The sequence below is a fragment of the Lygodium microphyllum genome, chromosome 19 (genome assembly GCF_053477565.2).
Source record: "Lygodium microphyllum isolate KBCC chromosome 19, Lygodium_microphyllum_v1.1.10, whole genome shotgun sequence".
NCBI lineage: Eukaryota > Viridiplantae > Streptophyta > Polypodiopsida > Schizaeales > Lygodiaceae > Lygodium > Lygodium microphyllum.
The window spans coordinates 36,254,924-36,269,333 of NC_141153.1; the positions used below are offsets into that span (position 1 = coordinate 36,254,924).

At 43.7% G+C, this 14,410-nt stretch overlaps 1 protein-coding gene across 4 annotated transcripts in view; it reads right to left on the reverse strand.

The window, feature by feature from the left end:
- The window catches only part of LOC148019744 (Pyridoxamine 5'-phosphate oxidase family protein), a 40,046-nt gene extending 26,619 nt beyond the window's left edge, over nucleotides 1–13,427 (reverse strand). For 2 of the 4 annotated variants that reach the window (XM_087699885.1, XM_087699884.1), the window contains exons 1-4: nucleotides 13,217–13,427; nucleotides 13,063–13,112; nucleotides 12,863–12,920; nucleotides 12,742–12,774 (exon numbers count right to left, since the gene is read on the reverse strand). In XM_087699885.1, coding sequence (XP_087556011.1) covers nucleotides 12,742–12,774; nucleotides 12,863–12,920; nucleotides 13,063–13,112; nucleotides 13,217–13,333 — 258 coding nt within the window. In that variant the 5' untranslated portion in view covers nucleotides 13,334–13,427. The remainder of the gene's footprint in view (nucleotides 1–12,741; nucleotides 12,775–12,862; nucleotides 12,921–13,062; nucleotides 13,113–13,216) is intronic. The other 2 variants (XM_087699887.1, XM_087699886.1) reach the window with 2 other exon arrangements.
- Between the last annotated feature and the right edge of the window lie 983 nt (nucleotides 13,428–14,410).

Genomic DNA, 14,410 nt, shown 5'->3' on the forward strand with positions numbered 1-14,410 from the left:
AGTATCATGAATTCTCTATTAATAGTGGACTTGTCTACTATAGAACGAGGCTATGTATACCGACAAGCCAGTCACTTAAGCAGAAGATATTATGGGAAGCTCATGATTCCCCTTTCTCAGGACATCCTGGCTATGCCAAGACTCTCAATGCGGTTAGGAAGAGCTACCATTGGGAGAGGCTTAAAGGTGACATTCTCAAATATGTCACCGAGTGTCTGTCTTGTCAACGTATCAAAGTTGAACATGTCAAAATGCCAAGGAAGCTGCAACCGCTTGACATTCTCCAAATGAAATGAAAATTCATCAGTATGGATTTTATTGTTGGCCTACCCCAAGTTCAGGGGGGATACAACTCCATCATGGTTGTGGTTGACATGCTTACCAAGGTTTCACACCTTATTCCAGTAAAGACAAACTATAAAGCCTCAGACATTGCAAGGTTGTTTATCAAAGAGATATTCAAGCTACATGGGCTACCCATAAGAATCATTAGTGATCGTGATTCTCTCTTCACATCACACTTCTGGAGAGCTATCTTTGAAGCCATTGGGACTCAACTCTGCTTTAGCACAGCTTACCATCCCCAAACGGATGGCCAAATAGAGCGAGTCAATCAAGTCATCAAGGATATGCTTAGGGCACACTGCTGTCGTGAGCCAAAAAGGTAGATTCAATATTTGCCTTTGGTTGAGTTTGCCTACAATGCTTCTTACCAACAAAGCATTCAGATGACCCCTTTTCAAGCATTGTATGGCCATGACTGTCGAAGTCCCCTAAACGTCTCAAATCCAACCTTGAGGGTTGAAGCTTCAAGGCAGATGTTGGAAGAGATGGATGATCAAATAAAGTCAATAAGACAGGACATCCAAGCTGCCAAGGATAGACAAAAGGCATACGCGGATTTGAAGCGTCAAGATAGAGTCTTTGAAGAAGGAGACATGGTCTTCATTCGCGTACGCCCAAAGAAGAGTTCCCTATCCTTAGGAGATTGCAAGAAGCTAAGTCCAAGGTATTGTGGACCATACAAGATCCTCAAGTGCCTAGGACCTAATGCTTATAGACTGCAACTCCCTGAGAACCTAAAGGTTCATAATGTATTCCATATCTAATCCTACCCATGTACTTGATGACCAACAAGTTGTAATGCCTAGTCAAGGAGTCCTTGAACTAAGGCCCGACAAGATCTTAGATGTTAGGGAGAGACAACTGAGATCCAGAACCTTGAGAGAATGCCTCGTCCAGTGAAAAGATTATCCCGAGGAGGATGCCACTTAGATAAACGAAAGCTCTCTCAACCATCAATATCCCCAGTTTATCTCGAGATGAGGACATCTCGATTGCTCAAAGGGGAAGAGAATGTAATATTCCAACTTTCCTAGAAATAAGCATAAACCGTCTCTAGAAGGCGAGGCCAAAAGGATAAGTTGTGAGGATAATAATTTGAATTATGGCAAAAAAAAATTATTATCCCTCTCTCCTCCAGCCGACTGTCGTGCTGGAGGAGAAGGGTTTAGCAAGGCCACTAAGCTCCTTGCTGGAGCTTCCAGGAGGGAAAATCCATACGTATCGACGCATGGGGGAGGGAGGATCCCCTCCCCTCACCTATTTAATTCGTGCCACGAGCTGGGAGAGGCTAGAGAGGGTGCAGGCTGAGAGGATACTCTGCCATCGAGAGGAAAAGAGTGGAGATGCTGTTGCTGTGTGGTCGTGAGGGAGAGATAGGAGGAGCCGCCCTGCACAAACGCCACCGTTGAAGAGAGGAGGAGAGGACAATCACCGTGCCGCTCCGCTGGCTGAGAGGGAGAAGGAAAGTCGTCGCTGCCAATCGTCACACCGACATCTGCCCTCCACCACATCGCCATCTGCTGTCGCAGTCCGCCCGGTCCGTTCGGCGCACCGCCGTTGATCCGTTATTTCCTCCCTCCCACGTGGTCCCTAGAAGCTTTAGAAGCTTCTTGGGGAAGCTTCTAAAGCCCTTAATAAGCCCCCCTTCATGTGGCCTATTTAAGCCTTTATATTACACCTCCCCCCCCCCCCCCTAAATTGCCCTTCTAGGCTCTTGTTCATGTGGGCGCGATAAAGCTCTTTTTCCCCCATACAAAATCCCTTCATGTGACCTCTTTTAAGCCCTTTTTCCCCCACACACGAGATCCCCTCCTAAGGCCTCTTTAAACCCCTTTTTTTTCCCCACACACGATCCCCTATATATTCAAAAGGGTCTTCTACACATTTCTCCCCCTTTGTTTTGTGGGTCTTCAAAAGGCCTTTCAAAGTGAATCCCCCTACCCGGGATTTAAAAACCCTCCTCATGGGTTTACCCTTGCCCCCGAGAATCCAAAGCCCTTCATGTGCCTCTTCTAAGCCTTTTTTTCCCCCCCCCCACCTAAAACCCCCTCTTCAAGGTTATACACCCCTTCCTTTTTCCCCCTTTTTTTTCCCCTTCATTTTTCACACCTAGGGCATCCTAAAAACTACCCCCTGGATCAAATGAAAAAGCCCATTTCCGTGGCTTTAATAAGCCTTACCTTCAAAGGACTTTAAACCCCCTCCCCGGATCTAAAGGCCTTTTCGAGGAAACCTTCTACAAAAACCGTTTTCGAAAGACGGTGCAAGCTGTCACAAAGGGGAGCTACGCGTGCAAAAGGAGACGGCCAAGGTCATAAATCTGCATCCAAGATGCAAAGGCCGCATTCGTGATGGCTCCTAAGAAAGCCCAAGGCGCAACCGCAAGAGGATCGTCTCCTAGCATCCACGTGGACATCTCACCACAAGTCCAGGTTTTCCTTCCTAATTTTTATTTTATGTTGTTATAATTCAATCGTGTGTGGATGATTTTTGGAGATAGGATGCATTTTCCGTCTTAAATACTTTGGTTAATTTAAAAGAATTAGCTTACGACGGACAAGTTCGGTCATTAGTATTTTTTTTGTAAAACGAACAAAATAAAGGGAGCATAAATGCATTTCTAGCAAATAGTTTTTATGCATTGCAATGAATTAAAATTAGATTAATGTCCATTTTTACAAAACGGAATTAAAATAGTATACTTCATTTAGGCATGGGAGCATAAATTGCATGTCGCATTATTAGGACATATCTTCTTCGCAATGAGTCATTATGAAAAGTGCTAATAATCCATAGGAAATTGCAAGGCATGAAATGATTCTTAAGTTGGATAAATTTGTATAAATATCATTTTTTCGACTGCATAATTATTAGAAAAGGCTGCATGTTTTAGCATGAACCTTGTTCCCAAGTTATAGGATGATTAATCGGAATTAGGCTATAACCTAGCCTATGCTTGATCTTAAACCGAAAAGTTAGGATTTGAAAATCAACTTACGCGTAGATAATAAGTCATGTGGTTATGGAAATGATAGCGTAATTATCTTCAAGAATAGACAGGTTAAATTGGCATAAACCTAAACACCTAAAATCTGCGGAGTACTCATTTAGAAAAGGGTTAATTCAATGCGACGTATCCCAAGGAACTGACTAGGGTTAGCCCAATGAAGACATTTACCTAGTCGCACGCATTGCCAAAAACTGAAACTCCTATACCCTAAATACTTGCCCACATTCACGGAATATAGGGACAGTAGGACCTACTTACGAGAAGTGATCTAGGGTTTTCCTATGAATCTCTCGCTAAAAAGATGAAACTCGAAACCCTAGGACTGACAAGTCGGCCTAACACCATCAGGAACAAACTATTTCGTGACTCCATTCGATGGGTAAATAGTCCCACAGTTGATGCAACACTTGTGCAACAAGTGGTAGAGTCACATGATCATCTTGTGATTTGATCACAAGGGAATGGCCAATTCCTCGGAATGAGATTGGCAGATTCTTACGCAAGTTATCTTGCAAGAGGATGAATAATCGTCCTAATATAATATCTTTCTGGGGTAAAGATAATTACTTGGAAGCAAAGGACAAGCCAATAAATTGGAAAAGGTATTGATCAAGTCAGGTTAATAGAATACGCCCTAACCCAGGATATAGGGGATCTTGCCAAGTCGGAAGTAATCCCGGATCGAGTGCTGGATGCATTTCAAAAGAAGGATTCACTCCTTAGCAGTTGGCCAACAATAACGACCAATGGAAATGATTGTGCTTGTTACAGATTTAAGAGCGCTGTTTTGCTTTGTTTGATCAATGAATTAAAGGATAAATGGATATCTAATGCTTCAGGTTAAAGGCCTGAAGGGAGAGGCAGCTTCAGTTACCCCAGACTGCCTGCCTGACCCTATCCAAGGGGGTTGTTAACAACGCCGGAAAGGTGGACCGAACCCGCCGCAAGAGGTCTCTCCGTTAAGCGCTACTTGGAGCAGGTGGACACTTGGATGCTAGGGGGGGCTCTGGCCGTAAATCCCTCACCTTCCGTGCCCTGCACAATAGGCTAACGTGACTCGGGATTGGATCTCGAGGCTTGCATACTAGTCTACGGGCGGAATCTTAGATTAGTGATCCCTGTGGATTGCTGGATAGCCTTCGAGCGGATTGTGAATAAGCCTACGGCCTAGACTTTATGTATTTTAAAGATAAATATGATAACTTGTTAAAAAGGAACTTGTTTGACATTGTTTTTCTATGTCAAGTGCTATGATTACGTGAAGGAACCAGTGCCTTACGGGCTAATTAAGGAAGCTGATTGATACATGTCCAACTAAATGTGTTAGGTAATTAAATAACTAAAACAACCTGAGGAAAGTGCGGTGGATGTGGCCATAGGTCTGTCCTACGGATGGGTGGTCCCAGTTGGCCATAAACTTTTCTCAATCAAGATGGACAGCAGGAAGATCGTTCAAAGAACACGAACTACAAGAGTGTTGACCTAGAGTTATAACTCATACCGATTTACGTTGTTTTAGGGGAACGGAATGGAACTATGCTTTATGGCAAAGAGGTTGAGCTTCGCATCCCTCTCGTTTCCCATTCTCCTTGAACCAAGTGCAGCGTGAATCCGCTTCTGACCTGGCGATCCGCGTAAAGTAGTTCGCTCGGGTTCGACGCTAGTTTTGCTGTTAGAAAATGACCAATAGGAAAAACCCTAATTCAGGTCGGTCCTAAGTGGAAACGGCTAGAATACTTCCGCTACGTGGCAGACACGGAAAGTCCTAGATCGCAAACCCCGTGATATTCCATGGGAGTGCCGGGCGGAGCTTTCTAGACATCCTTTTCGATGGATTGCTAAGACATGTCCTGAAGATAACAGGTGGACACATTACAAAAGAAAAAGCGCACGACAAGCCTAATGATCGCAGCATTGTTCCTACTAAGTCCAATGTTAAGATCGTAGAGATCAATGTAGTGTAGCAACCTGACTCTGATGATGATTACATACTTGTACCTTCTTTGAATGAGTCACAACTAACTAAGGAATCACCTAGTTTTACTAAATGTTGGTTGATGGATTCAATGGCTTCCTTTCATATGACCCCTCATAGAGAGTGGTTCCACTCCTATCACAGTATAATTGGATCTATCCGTTTGGGGAATGACTTAGCATTATAGATAGTTGGTATTTGTGATATCTGGCTGCAATTTGGTTTAGGTAGTATGTTTACTTCGGATAATGTTTGACATGCACCCGCTCTCATGAAGAGTCTTGTTTCTACTGGCACACCGGATGATCAGGGTTACTTTGTAAACTTGGGGATTCTTCTTGTAAGGTTACCCATGGGAATCTTGTTCTGGCACATGGTGCCAAGTGTGGCACTTTATATCCCTTTGTTGTATATGGATCCGTAGACCATGTTTTGTGACTTATCTATGGCTGTAGTTCCACATGTATCTCTTTGGCATCGTTGCCTTGGGCACATGTCCTTAAAGGAAATGAAAATGCTTACTCATTTGCAATATCTTCCGCCCCTTGACTTTAAGTGTTTTGAGTCATGTGATCATTGTTTGTATGGTAGGCAGACACATAATACACATAAGAAGTTTGGCACTTTGCACATGGATAAGCCTTTGGCTTTTATTCATTCTGATGTCTGTAGACCTATGCCTTGTCAGTTGTTAGGAAACACGAAGTACTTAGTCACATTCATTGATGATTACTTACATAAGGTCTGGGCATATCCCATAAAGCTGAAATCTAATGTTTTGGCTACCTTTCAACGTTGGCTTACATTGGTTGAGAACTAATCTAGATATAAACTGAAATACCTACGGTCAGATAATGGGGATAAGTATGACTCTAAAGTCTTTGAGCAATTTTGTGATGAGAGGGATATTAAGCCTTAGTTGACCGCCTCGTACACCCCACCCCACCCCAAAATGGTATAGCTGAGCGCATGAATATGACAATACAGGAAAGTGAAAGGTGAGAAGGATCAAAGCTTGCTTGGAAGAGCTATGGTAGAAGAGCAAGATCAAGAAAGAGAGAGACCAAATGGGAACTCCAACAGTCACAATGTGTGACCAAGCCTTCCTTTATTCAAACTGTCACTAAAAGAATATTCTTTAAAGAATAAAGTAACAGTGACAGGCGTCTGCCACCTGCCGTGTGCAGTGGCAAGTACTGTCAGTGTAGTAATACATAGGCAGCTAGGCAGAGGCGTCTTTATCCCCAACAACCTCCCACTTAAAGGCAAATCTGCCGCAGTGAGGAGTGAAAAGAAAAAGAAAAGACTATACAATGTACACATGTACAACAGGATTAGAAAAAACGTCATCTCATCCAACGCCCATCAATCTTCTGAGGAAGGCAAAGCACTCAATAGGGAGGCTTTTCGTTAACAAATTTACAAGATTTTCATCAGTGGAGATCTTGACAAGGTCAACAAACTTGTCCTCCACGACCCCACGTATAAAGTGATACCTCACCTCAATGTGTTTTGTCTTCGCATGGAATACCAGATTCTTGGCTAGCTGAATAGCACTCGTAGAATCCGAATGCGGCGTAGATATAGAATTAATCCCAAGGTCATAAACCAAACGGGCCAACCATATGGCCTCCTTGCAAGCCTTAGTGGCTACAACATACTCGATCTCAATGGTAGAGAGAGTCGTACACTTCTAAACCCTAGACATCCAAGAGACAGCACCTCCAGCGTAGGTAAATACATAGCCAGAAGTGGACTTCCTACTATCTGCATGTCCTGCATAATCAGAGTCCGTGTACCCCACAACGCTTGTATCCTAGCTACCATAGCAAATACACATATCTATTGTGCCCTTCAGGTATCTCATGATGCCCTTCACGGTATCCCAATGTTTCTTGCCAGATGTAGCCATATAGCGTACCACAACACCAATTGCAAAGGCAATATATGGACGAGTGGCTATCATGGCATACATCAAACTGCCCACGACTGTTGCATAAGAGATCTTGGCCATCTCGGCTCTCTGCTCATTTGTCTGCGGACAATCAGCCTATAAAACCTTCACATAAGAAGATAATGGACAATCAATAGGCTTCACGTCCTGCACGCGAAAATGCTCAATGACTTTATGAATATACTCCCTTTGTGAGAGATAGAGTAGTCCCTGATACCGGTCGCGCTTAATGCACATACCAAGAATGTGAGAGGCCTATCCCAAATCCTTCATCTCAAAGCTCTTCTTCAACTGAGATTTGAGAGCATCCAGCTCATCATGAGCTTTCCCTGGTATCAACATATCATCCACATAAAGTACCAAAATAAGTAATGAGCCATCACGAGCTTTCTTCGCGTAAAGACACAGATCCATAGCACTCTTGTTGTAGCTCTATGGCTACATAAAGACATCAAACTTATAAAACCACTCCCTAGGTGCTTACTTTAAGCCATAAAGACTTTTCTTCAACTTGCACACTGGGCACTCTCTGCCAGGTTCTGCAAAGCCCTTAGGCTGCTCCATGTAAATCTCATCATGCAAATCCCCATATAAGAATGCAGTCTTGACATCCATCTGATACATGTTCAAGTGAAGCTGCATGACTAAGACCAAAACCAAGCATAGGGTGGTCATCTTGACCACAGGAGAAAATATTTCATCAAAGTCAACTCCATGCTCCTATTTAAAACCCTTAACAAGTCTTGCCTTATAAGCCGGCTTTTTGAAGTGCCCAGGGGTACTTTTAAGCTTGTACACCCATTTGCATGGCAAAGCCTTCTTGCCATTAGGCAATGCAACTAAATTCCAAGTCATATTATGTAGGGAGTCCATCTCAAACTATATAGCCCTCTCCCAGGAGTGATTGTCACCCTTGCGCATAGCCTCATCATAGGTGAGAGACTCTCCTACATCTTTAACCAAGACACAATGCATCGAGAGCTCAGATCAATTAGGTGGACGTCTAACTCTAATAGACCGTCTCACTGCAGGCCTGCTGCATGTCTAGCATCCTGTCTAACACTTTAGCCATGTGTACCAACTGCTACTGCAGACGGTCCGACTGGCTGTGCAAGAACACGTGGCTCGTCCTGGAATATAGCCCTATGTATCTCTACCACCTTCTCAGGCTGCCTATGTATCTTGTCTTCATGGAAGACTACATCATGGCTGCAGATAACTTTCCGTGCTTGCGGATCCCACAAACAATAGCCTATCTCGCCTGCATCTCCATAGCCAAGGAAAATGCATTTGAAACTATTAGGATCCAACTTAGTCTGCTTGTCCTTGGACACATGAAAATCCAAACCATTGAAAGATGATCTATTGACGATATGGACAGTTGTACTTACTGCCTCAGCCCAAAAGCCCTGTGGTAGGCCTGCATGGCTAAGCACACTGCATACACGCTCTTGGATAGTTCTATTCATCTGCTCAACCAAACGATTCTAGGGTGGAGTATAGAGGGCGATCAACTGACGCTTAATACCCCTCTCGTCACATAGCTGCTCAAAGAAGACACATGACACATATTCTCCCCTATTGTCAGTCCTAAGGCATTTCACAGCCTATGCCTAGTCTGGTTTTCAACCAATGCAAGCCATCTCTGAAACACAGCCAAGACATCTGACTTAAGCTTTAATGGGGTAAGTCCAGACTTTACACGAAAAATCGTTAATAAACATCATAAAATACTTTGCACCACCCATAGACTAACATGGCATGGGCCCACAAAAATCCAAATGTACCAATGCCAGGGGCTCACTCATGCGTGTCCTACCAGACTTCTTATGCATATCCCTAGTCTATCTGCCATAAAGACAATACTCACATGAACCAAAATATGCATAGTCAAGGAGCGGTAAGTACTGCAAACCAAAAAGCATTTTCATTCCCTTCAAGGACATATGGCCCAAATAGACATGCCAAAGAAATACATGTGGGATTAAACTGACTGAAAAAACATGGTCAACAGAGGATCCACCAACTACAAGAGGATTAAGGCTACCAATTTTGGCACCTCTAGCAAGCACAAGTCTACTACGAGTGATCTTCTAGGCAAAATCTCCAAATGAAACATGAAATCCAGCATCATTAAGCTGACCTACCGACATAAGACTACGTGTAAGTGAAGATACATGACGTACATCCTGTAACAGAAAAGTACTGTCAGTAAAGAACTGCAACCGTACATCCCCAATGCCAACAATAGCAAGTGACCTGTCATCACCCAAGCGAACTGAACTAGAGACTACGGTAGAAATGGAACCACTCACGGCATGATGTAACATGAAATGAAACACCAGAATCCAAAAGCCAGCATTGCGTATACATAGAGCGAACCTCGATCAACGACATAGCATTACAAGAACTAGCTGCAAGTATGTACTCCCCATCGGAGTCATCAATCTGTATGGCATTTATCTCCTTGATTTTCACACTGGATTTCACAGGCATAATGCTACGATCAGAGAATTTTTCTTATACTTTGTATTTCCCCTTCTCTTTGCGCTTCTCATTGCGCAACTCATGACAATGTGAGCATATGTGACCCTTCTTGCCACAATGACGACATGTCACATTAGCATTTCTCCCACGAGACTTATTGCGTGACTGGATGAGATAACCTCTATTCTTTATCCTATTATATTCTAAATACACATTGTACTTTGTCAATTTTTTATTGTTTCCTCTTCACTCGAGGTGTAACTGGCCTGTTCACTGGGAAGGGCGGTAGTGTACAACCAAAATATATAAATGCTTTCACCCAATTTACAGTCGCCCACTTTACCTGAACTTAAAGACACAGAATCAAAAAGAAATACAGGAAGCTAGAATGCTCCTATTGCAACACAGACACCCTGTTGGCCCCTAAGTTAGGCGCCCCTTGCGGTATTTCTTTATTTTTAAAAAGAGGGAAAATACAATGGGCTGTCTTTCACCTATTCTGGGTGAAATTTGGCAGCATAACAGTACAATTACTCACCCAAAACAAGCCGACCAGGAGGGGAAACTCTGCCCAAGTCTGAATCTTCTGGTTGGAGTGCAGAATTGACCATTTCAGCCTGCTGTATTTACTGGTTCAGACCTGTTCTGAAACCTGTTTACAACTCTTACTGTTTCCTATACTATTCAGCCCACTGTAATTACTGGTTCAGACCTGTTCTGACACTTGTTTTAAGCTCATATTGTTCCCTACAGTGTCCTGCATCATCTGTGCCAAGTGCCCCTTGATTCTGGCATCAATTGGGCTCTGAAATACCCTCTGAACTGTCCAGAATCAATTCTGTTTTAGTGCTGTTTTAGACACTTGCTTGGTGAGGTTACCACCCTCACCTGTCCCTGCTGGGACAGCAAACAACTGCTCCTGTTCCTGGAAAAAAAAAGGCTCTTGCCTCATGCAAAAACAGCATATTCCACACAGCTATACTTGAATCAAAAGAAAGGCCCTTGATTCTGCAGCATAACCATACTGTCAGGGAGAGAGAGAGAGAGTAGGAAGCAAGCTCAGCCCTCTATACATCATAGACAAGGTAGACCAGCTCTCAAGAGCTCTCCATCTGCAACAATCCATCTCCCTTTCACACAAATGAACCCCCCATGCATTGAAACTCGTTTTTGTGCTGCCCTCTCTCTCTCTTTTGGGAATTTATGCCCAAATTGTGACACATGGCATACATGTAACAATTTTCCTGTTTAAACCTTTCGGTCTAAAATTCTCCATCCTCGGTTCAAAATTTGACCACGGCACAGACCAGAGAATTAATCCTCGTACAAAAACGAAGATAATGACGCGAACAGATTCTGGGGTCCAAAAATAGTAACTCCCTAAATTTTAGGAGTTGCTTCCATTGCATCCCCACTAGTCTTTTGACCATCTTTGCAGACTATGGCTACATCCAAATCTGTAATGTAGCTCAACTGAAAGTGAATTACCACTGATGACCCCACATGGACTAATCTCTTGAAGATTTGTCCATCTTCACTTTGAACTAGTCTCTTCCAAGCTAGTTCTTCAACACACTTGTCCATATACACTTTCACAAGTCTCTTCCAGGCTTGTCAATCTACAGTGCCATCAGTCTCTTCCAAACTTATACTGAACCTTAACTGTCCAGTCTTGACTCACTAGACATTCCTGTCTGTTTCACATATTGGCCATGCAACTCAGGCGTTTAGATTTCAAGAGGGACTTTTCCAAAAAGAAAAACCAAATAAAATATATAATAAAGAAATCAACAAAAAGGTAATAGTTGTCACAGTCTTGTGGCACAAGGCACATTCGCATTTAAGTGGAAGGTTGTGAGGGATAAAGGCGCCTGTGCCTAGCCACCCATGCACCTGCACACTACAGGTGGTAGGTGCCCATCACTGTCACTTCATTCTTTATTCTTTCAGTAACATTTGAATAAAGGGAAGGTTAGTCACACGTTGTGATTATTGGAGTTCCCACATCTTAAGTCTCTCTCTCTTGCTCGCCTGCTCCATCCACCATAGCTCACACCTCTCTTGCTTCAGCTTGCTCGTGCTTCCACTTGGGCTTCTCCCTTCAACCCCTTCTTGGACTTTCTAGACTTTAGCTTAGATGTATGCACCTTCCATGAAGGTGGGAGTGGGGAGATGGGGGAGGCTTTGGGAGTATCCAAATGTGTTGTTTGCATGGCTGAGGAGAGGAACGACCATCATACTTATTGCCTGTCAAATCCAAATTGGGGAGACTAGATTCCTATAACAGTCATCAGGACCTCATCCATGGGCCAGTGCTCTGCATATGCAGCCAAACATAGCAGAATTGCCCTCAAGGGCCATTGTACGTCATTGCCAGCTTTTCAATTATTTCAGTCACCAAGTCTTAATAGTCAAGGGCTACTAATAGGAATAGATGGAGTCTAGATGGAGTCCGAATGCACAACTTAATAATGACAGACAGAATGACAAAAAAGACATACAGTAACATAACATCATTGAACAAAAAAAAAAAGAAAGAGTACCTTTAAAAGACAAAGAACCATGTTTGCTCAATTGCATTATAGAATATGAATAAAGATACAATGGTCACAACAATCATGGGCATACAGCTGGCCTCTAATATAAAGAGACACAATAGCCAGGTGGGACCTGACCTGGGAAAAATATGTTTGGGATCTGAGATCGAAAAAGATACGTCACACAGACGACTAGGATGTTGATACAGACACGTAGTGTCTAGCGGCTACCAAGCCAAGACAAAAACCTCCAAACTTGTACTAGATTTTGCAGGTGTTTTGCGATACCATAAATGAAGCACCCAAAAACGTTAAAATCAAATAATCCTCCGAGTATTTCAAGTTCTTTTCTGGATTTACAATTCACTAGACACTAAGCCTCAGTTTCTGGTGAGCACTTAGTCACACAAAGCAGAAGGGGGGAAAAACATACTTCGCCTCTGGGATTATGATGAAAATCCTCGATCTGCAGGCGATCAGTATAGAGCATCGATGAGCTGCGGTTGCAATGTATCATTTGGGTGCCATGGCAGAAAGATTTATCCGTATAATACCTTCTTGCTTCGATGGTCAGTTGTAAACTGGACCATGTCCGTACCTTCCACAAAACCTCTGCAAAGATGGAGGCGAGCGGGAGCCATTTAGGTATTTTACCATAATCAAGGTCTCGTGTATATACATCTCGCCTGCGATATGCGAATACACAGGCTCCTCATAGACAGGGTAAAAAACAGGCTCTAACCGAGCATCTTACCTAAAGACAACCGTCCGATTGGCAGGGCTTCCATCCGGCCTCACAGTTGCCTGCATCGTCACGAGACGTACTGTCTCAATCGTAATACTAACAATAAAGGAGAACATGGCAACATGGCTGCTGCAGCAACCACCAGGAAGACGAGTAATAATACCAGCTGAAAGTAGGAGGAGTGCTTCAGATGGGAATTGGCTTTCAAGGAGCTCGACAGCAGCTGCCTCCATGGAGCCACCTCCGCCATTCTTTCGCAGAGAGCTTCTGCCTCGACCATCTTCCCGACTTTAATATAATAAAAGCATAGATGCACACGTGCATGTGCACCGGCACAACCACGGCTTCGGGAGCTGGAACCCGGATCCGAAACCTGACACCTCATATTCTAGTAATCCAAGCCAAAGTAGGGCCAGTACACGCACACGTCAATTGACTACGCAAGTCGCTACCAGAGCTTTGGACATGTGAGTGTCTTGGTAGTGTCAACTTTAACCTCGAATATGTCTAAAATTACATGTACTTAGCTTTGCTCCATCGACTATGCAGACGTGGAGGTATGATGGATGCTAGATTGTTTCTTCTCTCCTCAACACAAGCCATGTACTTAGCTTTGCTCCATCAACTATGCAGACGTGGAGGTATGATGGATGCTAGATTGTTTCTCTCTCCTCAGCACAAGCCATCAACCTCCAAGTGCACTGTTGATTGAACCTGCATGTGACCATTGAATTGGAAGTTCTTTCTCACCATCAATGCAATTCATCAACTTGCACGTGCCTCGACTCTTAGCAAGATTTGTGGACCAACATGGTGTCTACAAGTGGGACCTATCGACCTTTTATGGCAGGAAATAGATGGATTGCGCCGCTTGGTGGTGGGAAAACTGCCATGTGCCCCAACATGGAGGCCACCATCCCCCTTCCTCACACAATGTCCCATTCCCCCCTCCCCCCTCAACCCCAGAAAAAAGGCCAAAACAACCCCATCCCAAGGCCACCCCTCTATTTGCCCATCATGCCTCTCCCCCCTCACACACAAGAGGGGGGACCATCACATGTTACCACTAGCCTCAACAAGACAAAGCCTCCCTCACCAAAAAAGTTTTAAAGACAACCATTCCCTTTACACTTTGGCTTTATCACATTAACAAGCCTCCCTACTCCGATTCCCAATAGGAGGATATCCTAGCATGCACCTCCACAATGTAGAGCATTTTGAACAGATGACAAACTCACTTAGAATGTCCTACACCACCATGCAAGGCATCCCATTATTCTAAAGCTCTGCGACAACCAAGTTGCAAATCCCTATCCCAATGGAGCAACAACCTCAACAAGAGGTGCAATCGATACAA